The following is a 10,526-nucleotide window of genomic DNA, read 5'->3' on the forward strand; positions in this document are numbered from 1 at the left end:
GGGGCGCGGTAAGGTACCCGCTAACGGCACCCGCTGTCTTTTGCAGGCCCCCTCAAAACAGACTGTTAGCCATCACAGGCCCTGGTGGAGGTAGAGGGCGTGGGAGCTTATTGCTGAGGTAAGTAAGGAGCCGCAGAGGCGGGCAGTGGGGTCTCTTCCACACTTTACTCTGGCATTGGTTTGCTGTCCTGACTCTGGGGTGTTTTAAATTTCTCGTCTGACCCTCTGTTGCTTCTTGTACTGTTGTTTCAGCAAACAAGCACCAAAGCTGGCCTACAGGGCATTCGGGGTTTTCACCCCCCAAATATCGCTGCCTGAAATTTAAAGTACTTTCTCATTCTGAGTTATAAGAAGTTTAAACTGGTGGTTGTCCCTAACCCTGTCAGCTGTTAGCCTGAAAAATAAGGGGAGGCATCAAAGTTAAGGGAGGTGTTATGTGGTATCTGGGACCTTGTCTCTTTGAAGTCATTCAAAATCAGTCTCTCTGTAATTAAGAAGCTGGTAGCTGTTCCAGGGAGAACAGAAAGAGTTGAAGTCGACAAGAATATAAAACACATGTAGGTAAAACCACTAGTGTTTTGTTGTGGGTTTTCCTTTTTTTTTTCTTTTTTTTTTTCCCTCCCCAAGTAGAATCATAGAATCACCAAGGTTGGAAGGGACCTCTAAGATCATCAAGTCCAACTATCAACCCACCCTGACAAAACCACCTCTAAACCATGTCCCTAAGCACCACATCTACCCTTTTTTTAAACACCTCTAGGAATGGAGAATCCACCACCTCCCTGGGCAGCCTATTCCAATGTCTAATAACCCTTTCAGTGAAAAAATGTTTCCTAATATCCAATCTAAACCTGCCCTGACATAACTTGAATCCATTTTTTCTCATCCTATCACTTTTCACCAGGGAGAAGAGGTCAGCCCCCACCTCTCTACAACCTCCTTTCAGGTAGTTGTAGAGGGTGATAAGGTCTCCCCTCAGACTCCTCTTCTCCAGGCTAAACAACCCCAGTTCCCTCAGTCGTTCCTCATAGGGCTTGTCCTCCAGACCCCTCACCAGCTTTGTAGCCCTTCTCTGGACACGCTCCAGCACCTCTATGTCCTTTTTGTACTGAGGAGCCCAAAACTGAACACAGTATTCGAGGTGGGGCCTCACCAGTTCCGAGTACAGGGGGACTATCACTTCTCTAGTCCTGCTCACCACACTATTCCCAATACAAGCCAGGATGATATTCGCCTTCTTGGCCACCTGGGCACACTGATGGCTCACATTCACCTGGCTGTCCACCAACACCCCCAGGTCCTTTTCTGCTGGGCAGCTTTTGAGCCACTCTTCCCCAAGCCTGTAGCACTGCATGGGGTTGTTGTGACCCAAGTGCAGGACCTGGCACTTGGCCTTGTTGAACCTCATGCCATTGACCTTGGCCCATCGGTCCAGCCTGCCCAGTAGAATGAAAAGGCCAATTTTTGTTCAGTAATTCTTTCCTAATGGAGTATGTACTGGATTTTTATTTTTTTTGCATTTCAATATTAAACTGCTGGTTAAAGCTTAATACATCATGAAAACTATTGTGAACATGAACACTTGAACATAATAGGGCTCCTTGATTTAGTGTAGCTACTCAATTAAATAAGTGCAGAAATTCACGTTTAAATTAGTTGGTCCATAACCAAGCACGTTTAAACGCTTTATTGCAGTAGTAACAATAAATAGTGATGGAGCTGAGGAAAACTTATTGTTACGTCATGACCACAAAGCCAAAATACAGTTTGATTGTGGAGGTTTAAGGAGGACCTGGGGTTAGCTTAACTTGTTCTGAGATCACAAGTGTTTTCTTTTTAGGCGTGGATTCTCGGATAGTGGAGGAGGACCCCCAGCCAAACAGAGGGATCTTGAAGGGGCAACCAGTAGGTGGGTGCAAAAGCTGATGGAGAAAGCTTGCTTTATCAGAATGAGAATTTATAGCAGTAAATTTAAAATGCTTAGATTCAATACTGTTAATAACTGATGACTTTAACTGTCTTCTTCAGAGGTTACATATTCAAGACTTGTTGGAAATATGTTTGGATGATAGCGAATGATGGTAGTGAAATCTTTTTTTATACCTTATAGCAATATAAAGATTATAGCAATAATATAAAGATGTAGTGATACAAAGATTCTTGGAATTTTCTGGTTTACTTGGTGTAAAGTCTGCTATATTATATTCTGCTTAGTAGCAGATTTGTTTTACAGGAGACACAGTTGAATTATGACTGAGATCTCCTGTTCAATAAGTTGAATGTCTAAAGTGTGACAATGGACTCAGATTTTGAGCTTTCACATTTGAATGCAGATCCATCAGACGTGACTGATTATAGTGAGCTTCATTCTGTGGGCACTTACGTGCGATGGTAGTTCTTGACTAAAGCAAGGCTTGCTTTTGAATTTTTGAGTTAACACAAAGTGAATACTGTGAAACGGCTTACTAGTAGTACCAAAAAGCTGAGAGTGAAAGCTGAAAATAACTTATTTAATGCTCTGTCTAGTTGTTCTTTGTTAAAGCCTGAGTTCATCCGAGTTCTCACGTCCTAAGTTCTCTGCCCCTCCTCACCTGGTTTCTTGGTATTTGGCTTAAATAGCATTTCCCATTTGAAAAATCATACCAACCTTTATATCTTGATGCATTTAAATCTGTCTCATGGTCCCATTATACCGGTAGCCATTTTAAAGATTCCGGAAAAAAATATAAATGCAAACATTAAAAATGAGAAATAAATTCCAAAGGTATTCTAAAAGTCAAATATGGTAGTAATGTGGGCTTTTCTGTTTTACTTTAGTGTTCAAATTGTATTAAAACTTAAACTGTTTTCTCTCACTGATTTTTACCAACAGTAGGTTCTGTCTGTAAAATGCTACTTACTGGTCATTGGAACAGTGGGGAGATTTTTACTGGAAGCATTGGGTCTTCTGATTAGATATGCAGAATTATATTTTTCTCATGTTGGAACAGATGCTGCCCTACGTATATGTTCTCTAGTGACCACTAATGCTCTTTCTTCCTCAGGCTGGGTGGAGAACGTCGGACAAGAAGAGAATCACGCCAAGAAAGCGACGCAGAAGATGATGATATTAAAAAGGTAATACATGATAAATAGACCTGTGCAGGAAGAAACTTACTTATCTGGAACATGAACAAAGTAGTTTGTTTTTCTTTGTTGTAGCCAGCGTTGCCATCTTCTGTTGTGGCTACCTCCAAAGAGCGAACACGTCGAGACCTTATACAGGATCAAAATATGGACGAGAAAGGAAAACAAAGGTATGCAGAAATCTCTTTTTAAGCACTAATGCGGTACTTCTGAGTGCTAGGATAGGAACTAGCTTTAGATTTAACAAGTATTATACAGATGCTATTATGTATCAAAGATTATGTTGAAGAAGTACTATGATGGTATAAAACTGATTTTTAAAAATACTCTCTCAAAATACTTCAGAGCAGTAACAACACACCATTCACTTCACGTAACTGACAGGAGTTCTGCTTCTCAGGCCACCTACAGGAATAGATTTGCTAGTGCTATTGTAACTGATAGTCTTTGAGGAAGACAGAAATATATATAGCTTCATTGGTTACTTAACATTTTGGACTGTTACAAATGTCTTGGTAAATCGTTTATTTTGTTGGTTGAAGGAGGCTTTTGGGTGGGGGGGTTTCCCCTTTTTTCTTTTAATGCAGTAGTTCCATCACATGTTTCTCTTCTCTTATTACTTTCAGACTCATTATTGTGCATACAGTCAGACCTTCCTTTTGCCTGCTTCTTTTTAGATTCCTTCTATGTTTATCTCCTTTTTTCTATATTTTTATTTGTGTCAGGGTAGTTCATAAAAATTCTTGCTGAAATGCAGTTCTATTGGGAAGAGATGTTGGAAAAGCAAATTTGCAACTGTGTCCAAAGTCTTGGACTCCATCCACTTCAGTCTGCAGCTCACCTGGTGTAGTAATAACCCATACCTCAAATAAATAGAAAAATGATAGTTGGAATAAGGAACTACAGAGAGCTTCTCGGATAAGGGCCGCACATGATTTAGCACAGAAAAGACGCTTTGCTTGCTTTTACAGTTACAGCACCACCAACAGATTGCTGTTGCTTCCACCATCAGTTTCCAACTGCTTTCTTCACAGAAAGACTTTCAAAATTCTTAGTGGACTTCCTGGAGCTTCAGGCACTAAAACTTTGTTTCCGCAGAATTGTAGTTTAACCATTTTGCACTTCAGTAGTCTTCTGGGGAGATGAGAAAACCAGTATTGATCTCTGTGACTTGTATGGAAAGAGGCTCTTTAAGAGAAGCAGCATCCGTTGAATTCTTGATTTTGCTCAGTGTCTTCTGGGATATCATTCATATACAAATACACTTTGAGTAACCTCTAGCTCCCAATTCTTTATTTGTTCCTATTTCTACTGTTTAATATACAAGTACCTTTACCTTTCCATGTCAGGTTTGTGCCATTGTAGTAGAGTGATACTGAGTGAAGAGAGTAGCATTTCCTTTCTCTCTTAATTGGGTAAAAGTTCAAGGCGATTAAGAGAGTCTGCCTCTTGCTGTAAAGGCTTAATTTGGGATTAAATGGAAAGAAAGAAAAGGTGGTGAAATTCAAGAAATTAGTTCTTGTTCAGAAGAAAGGAATTCCTTGAAGAACTTTATTTATTTAGGTTGTCTCAAACAACACTTAATTGGATGAGAGCAATTTTGGTTTCATCCAGCAGCATCTCGTTGTAGAAGATAATTGCTAGGCAAACTGTGACAGATAAGCTTTCACTCCCCTGTGGCTCCAGTTCTCCTTAATCCTCTGAGCCGGGCAGGGAGGGTATGTTTTTCAGAAAGCTCAATGACCTTCCAGTTCCTTATTGATAACTCATACTGTATTTACTCAACCTTTTCTTCAGTACTGTCTGCTTTTGGGTTTGTTTTTTTTATATTTCCTTAGTGACATTATTTCCAGATGTAGAATGTGCAGATTCCAGTTTTCCCAGTGCTATATTATGGCTAAGAGCTGTGTCTTACTCTTAAAATATGATATGTCACTGTAACTTATATCCTCAACTGTTGGCACAGTCAATATGTGTTCTGTTGCTTATGGCCTTGAGTAATACTGAGCCTTTAAAAATAAACATCTCTTAGGTGGAAAGTTTCTCTGATTGTTTGTGCAAATAAAAATCTTGGTACTTCTTTTTGTTTTTATTCAGGAATCGACGTATATTTGGCTTGTTGATGGGCACTCTTCAAAAATTTAAGCAGGAGTCCACGGTTGCTACTGAGAGGGTACTTATTTTTACTTCTATCAGATTGTAAATAATAAAGCAAAATTGTGTGGTTAAGCTGCTTCAAATAGGAATGAAAATTCCCCATAGTGTAGGTTGCAGGTGCAACAAATTGGTAAGCGTGCATGTAGGTTTTTGTTTGGTTTAGTTTAGTGGAATTTGGGTGGGAGGCAGGAAGGGGTGTCTAACAATTCTGTGACTTTACACTATTTCTGACCATTGCAGAAGTGAAAAGGCAACATTTTGTTCCTTGGTTTTTTTAATTGCTGTACATTTTTAAAATGTGTAAAACACAAAATAGGTTATCTTTTTTCTTGTTTATAACTATTTAATAGGTCATAGGCTACTTCTGTAAATAATGGTGATTCAGTATTGCTGAAGCAATGCCCACCCTGATGTGTTCCAGGTGTTTAAATTATAACCAAGTATACAGAAACTTGTGGTTGTATTATGCTGTTTGACTACAAGCGGCTTCCCTCTCCCAGTATAGATATCAAGAATTCCATTTTTAATAAATGGATGTGTGATTGTACTGGAGTGAAGGCTTTGCATAGTTTAGTGATAATTTCAAAAAACTTGTGTATAGGATGGTGGTAAAGTTATTCCCAGTATGCCATTTTAAATTGCGAAGGGTATGGTGTTTGTTTCCTGTTGCCCTAAATGGGTTATTCAGTTAATACTGATAACCTTTAGATTAAAAACAGTGTTTGAAAGTTCTGCTTTCAGCAGTCCGGTGGAAGCAGATACAAAGTCTTTAAACTTAAAGCCTTTTCTGTGTAGCGTTAGCATAGCTGGCTTGCAGTGTTGGTATTGATTTCAGATTCAGTATTTGGATATCCTGCTGTTTTATCTAACTTGTCATGTAGCACATGAGAAAGGACCAAAGTTCTCTGTTGCCTGCTTGCCTTTAGAACAAGAAACTATTGATTAGGATGGTCTAGAAACATGGAGTCTTGTCTAATTTATAGTAGTGTGTGTTTGCATAAAGAGACTTTGAGGAGTTACTGCTCTTTGCAACGTTTTTCCTGAGAATTTGTATAGGCATTGTTCTCTTCATAACATAAAAACTTACTATAAATCAAAGTAGAGGCCTGAGGAGTTTTATGGCACTTTTTTTTTTGTCCAGGCAGTAAATTGTATTTTTTTATTAGACAACTATTGTACAATCTAGGCATATGATTGTCTAGAACATACAAACAGGACATTCCTGGTGTACAGTAATGTATCTAATTAGCGATGAATATGCTGGAAGCATTCACACTGTAATTTGTTTTGTTGGTCACAAACACCAGTCTGCAGTCCTTCATTTGTCTCTGGGGGCATTTACTTCTTTTTCCTTCCAAGTGGAATACCTGAAATCCATTTCTCTTTTATTTTTTTCTGCCATTGTGGAAACAAAACAAGTTGAAGCTTGTATTGAAAATTCAAATCCAAACTGAATGATAGAAAAGCAGACAGAAATTCACAGGGGCCCATAATTTTATATCTAACCCACAAAAAATTAGATGCCAGCAAGCAATGACACTCTTTTCTTCCATTACCTGTAATTAGGGGATATTTCTTAATGTGTTTTTAAGAATGCCTTTAATGGTGTAAATAATTCAAAATTTTAATTGGACCAAACCAGAACACTTTCTTGATTTAGAAAAAATATATAAGATACTTCTTTGTTTACCTTAGCAAAAGAGACGACAAGAAATTGAGCAAAAACTTGAAGTGCAGGCAGAAGAAGAAAGAAAGCAAGTTGAAAATGAAAGGCGAGAACTATTCGAAGAGAGACGTGCTAAACAGACAGAGCTGCGGTTACTGGAGCAAAAGGTTGAGCTTGCTCAGTTGGTGAGTTTTAGTTTTGCTCTTGATCTTTGTCTTGTTTAAACTATTCGTGTGTATCTTAGGGTTATATTTTTTTTCATTTCTCAGCAAGAAGAATGGAATGAACATAATGCTAAAATAATTAAATACATAAGAACGAAGACAAAACCCCACTTATTCTACATACCTGGCAGAATGTGTCCTGCTACGCAGAAGCTGATGGACGAGTCACAGAAAAAGATGAATGGTAAGTGGTCTTGGTGATACAAAGGCCCTTGTTCTTCCCTCCCTTTGATATTTGCTGTACACTTTTAAGTCCTTCTGCTTAAATACATGAATTTCATGGTTAGGGCAAACCACGTTTGTGCACGGGTGTTCATCATAAGTGAACGTTACTCTTTCAGTGACTTATTTTTATGTTGGATATGCTTTGATTCTCTTACAAGAAGTCAAAAGAGGTGTGTGAATAATCTCAGAGGTATGTGTTTAAAACATAGTCCTTTATATTAGCTTGAGTATCCAGATGTATGCCAGTGCAGCAACTTAGTTTTTGAAAAGGCAGATTCTGTGGATTGAAGGCCTAAGGAAATGCAGGTTTTTACAAAGGATTTGAGAAGTGTTTTCTTAAGCACAGCACTAGAACTTTATGATGACTTTTTTTTTTACCTTAATGTGTGTTCGTTTCTGTTTCACAGGATGACTATGTTTTTCTTTTGGAAAACAATTTAAAATACTGCGGTCAATGGTAGTCCTACAGTTCTTTTTTATTAAACTGAGAATGTATTGGTTGGTTGTTTTTTTTCTTAAGGAGCTTTTCTTCATTGTGTGGGGTTTGGGGGTAAGAGAAGCTAGCTCACCTGTCTGAATAGCTTACATTATTTAAGCTTTCTTAATACCTAACCAGCTTTTTGCTGATTCTTACTGTCTTTTGTTTACCTTAGGAAGTGTAACCTTGTTAATATATAAATACCAGGAAATTAAGGTATTATTTTGATATACTGTCGGTTGGATTGATTTTAATGAAGTCAAAACCTCTTTTAGTTAGCTTAGATTTAGGGCTTTACTGTTCTGATATTCAGCTGAGCTGACTGTCCCCTTTGCTTTGTTTTCTTAAGGTAACTAGCAGTCTTTGTCATGATGCATGAATGGCTTGCTACTTCAGAATGAATAAGGATGCAGTATTTATAAGTTAAAACAATTTGATAACTTATTAGCTCGTAATTAAGGGGAAAATAGACTTCAGCGTCTGTAGATTATCTGACACTATTATTTGTGCATTTATTCCATAGCACTCTTTGAAAGCAGGCGAAATGAATTTGCAGAGCAGATTAACAAAATGGAGGCCAGGCCCAGAAGACAATCTGTGAAGGAAAAAGAACATCAGGAGGTGCAGAATGAAGAAAAGAAGGAAGAACAGAACAAGGAGCAGGAAGAGGGTAAGGTGGCTCAGCAGGTGGAAGAGTTGGAGACAGGTAATCAGCACAATGACGTAGAAATGGAGGAGGTAGGGGAGGAAAAGGGAAAAACAGGTTCAGGGCATAGTGATGCAGAGAAAGAACAGGAAGACGATGAACAGAAACATGAAGTGGAGATTAAGGTAGAAGAGGCTACTGAGGTGAGGGAGAATGACAAGCAACAGGATGGTCAGCATGAAGAGGTCACAGTTGTAAAAGAGGAAAGTGAAAACATTCAGCCGGTGGATAATGAGCAGGAGGTGGCTGAAATGAATGAGGCAGATAGTGTAGAACCTGTAGAAAATGAAAATGGCAAAGAAGTGGAACCAGAAACAGAGTGTGATGCTCAGCCAGAAAAAGTGTGTAATGTTCCTTCTCCTGAGAAGGAGGAGGATATTAAAGCAGAAATTGAAGCTGAACCTGAAGAAAAACAGGAGAAGGCACCTGAAGCTCAGCCAGAACCTGTGGCTGAGGCTCCGTCTCAGCCACAGTCTGTGCCACTGCCACAGTCACCTCAGTTGTCTCAGGCCACTCAGGATACAGAGTCCCAGGCAGACAAGGATGAAAATGCTGTGGTGTCTGTAAAGGTGGTTGAGGCACAGACAGAGCAGAGTCAGACGCCGAGCGTAGAAATTAAGAGTAAGACTAGGAGTAGAAGCAGGGGTAGGGCAGGGAACAAAACTGGTAAGAGTCATAGCCGTAGTAGCAGCAGCAGTAGTAGCAGTAGTACTTCAAGCAGTACTAGTACTGGAAGTAGTTCCAGCACTGGCAGCAGTAGCAGTCGGAGTACTTCCACCAGCAGCAGCACTACAAGCGGAAGTACTAGCAGGGACAGTAGCAGCAGTAGCTCTAGCAGTAGTGAGAGTCGGAGTCGAAGCCGAGGAAGAGGGCATAACAGAGATAGAAAACGCAGAAGGAGCACGGAGAGGAAGCGAAGGGATGCTTCAGGAGTAGATAGAAGTCACAAGTCCTCAAAAGGTGGGAGTAGAGATACCAAAAGCTCAAAGGAGAAAAGTTCAAGATCTGACAGAAAGAGGTCTATATCAGAAAGTAGTCGGTCAGGCAAGAGAACTTCACGGAGTGAAAGAGACCGTAAATCAGACAGGAAAGACAAAAGGCGTTAACAGAAGAGACCAAGCTTCCTTAGCCTAATCTTTGCAGCGGAAGATTATTTGAGTGAAAGGATTCCTTGTAAGGAGGAGGAGAAGGCTGCCTTAAGAATTGCATGCTGTAAAAAATCTTTTGGAAAAATGCAGACTGTTTACCAGGCATTCTTGTACTTTTTACATAATTTTGTAAAAGGTTACCAAAATTATGTGAAGTTCCTGAAAATGTAAAAATAAAAGATTAACACTCCTTTGCATCTTTTTTTAAATATCCTGTACTCATTAAGATCCTCTGTATATTTTAATAGGTAAACCTTTAAGTAGGTGTGATCGCTTCTTCTGTATCATACACTTTTTTTTTTTGTAGAAATAAATGTGCGTTTTAAATAAATTGTTTGAGATGTCCTGTTGACAATTAAATTCCCCTTTTAGATCATACGTAGGGAAGCAATGTTGCAGGAAACGTAAAATTTTGCTTTTCCCCTCTATTCCTTGCAAGAATGGGAATGTTAGGACCCAGTAAAGGGAGTACTCTCTCCACTGCTGGGTAGGAAGGGAAAGTAATTGATTTGGATCTATACCTTTTGTTTTCTTCTGTAATGACAAGCTCTTACTCAATTCTATCTTCCAGTTTTAGAAAACTTTTTCCTATCTGTAGGCAAGCAGTGATTAAATGGGAATGTTAACACTGGCCGAGATAGCTCAAGTCAGTCTGGAATACCGCTCTTACCTGCCTTCTTCAGGTGCTTTGGTAGTATTTACATCTATGTTCTGGAGACAGCTAATATGTTTAATGGTGTTGCTTGCTTTGATGGCCAGTGCAGGAAAGATTTCAGCTTGCTTCTCCACCAGGATT

General features: G+C 39.2%; 1 protein-coding gene across 1 annotated transcript in view; it reads left to right on the forward strand.

Annotated features, from left to right (window-relative positions):
* The window catches only part of PNN (pinin, desmosome associated protein), a 12,160-nt gene extending 2,240 nt beyond the window's left edge, over positions 1 to 9,920 (forward strand). The window contains exons 2-9 of the mRNA XM_009887021.1: positions 47 to 118; positions 1,841 to 1,909; positions 3,045 to 3,117; positions 3,202 to 3,296; positions 5,224 to 5,299; positions 6,979 to 7,134; positions 7,219 to 7,357; positions 8,400 to 9,920. Coding sequence (XP_009885323.1) covers positions 47 to 118; positions 1,841 to 1,909; positions 3,045 to 3,117; positions 3,202 to 3,296; positions 5,224 to 5,299; positions 6,979 to 7,134; positions 7,219 to 7,357; positions 8,400 to 9,688 — 1,969 coding nt within the window. The 3' untranslated portion in view covers positions 9,689 to 9,920. The remainder of the gene's footprint in view (positions 1 to 46; positions 119 to 1,840; positions 1,910 to 3,044; positions 3,118 to 3,201; positions 3,297 to 5,223; positions 5,300 to 6,978; positions 7,135 to 7,218; positions 7,358 to 8,399) is intronic.
* Positions 9,921 to 10,526: the final 606 nt, after the last annotated feature.

This window comes from Charadrius vociferus, unplaced genomic scaffold (genome assembly GCF_000708025.1).
Source record: "Charadrius vociferus isolate BGI_N301 unplaced genomic scaffold, ASM70802v2 scaffold14, whole genome shotgun sequence".
NCBI classification, from domain to species: Eukaryota; Metazoa; Chordata; class Aves; order Charadriiformes; family Charadriidae; genus Charadrius; species Charadrius vociferus.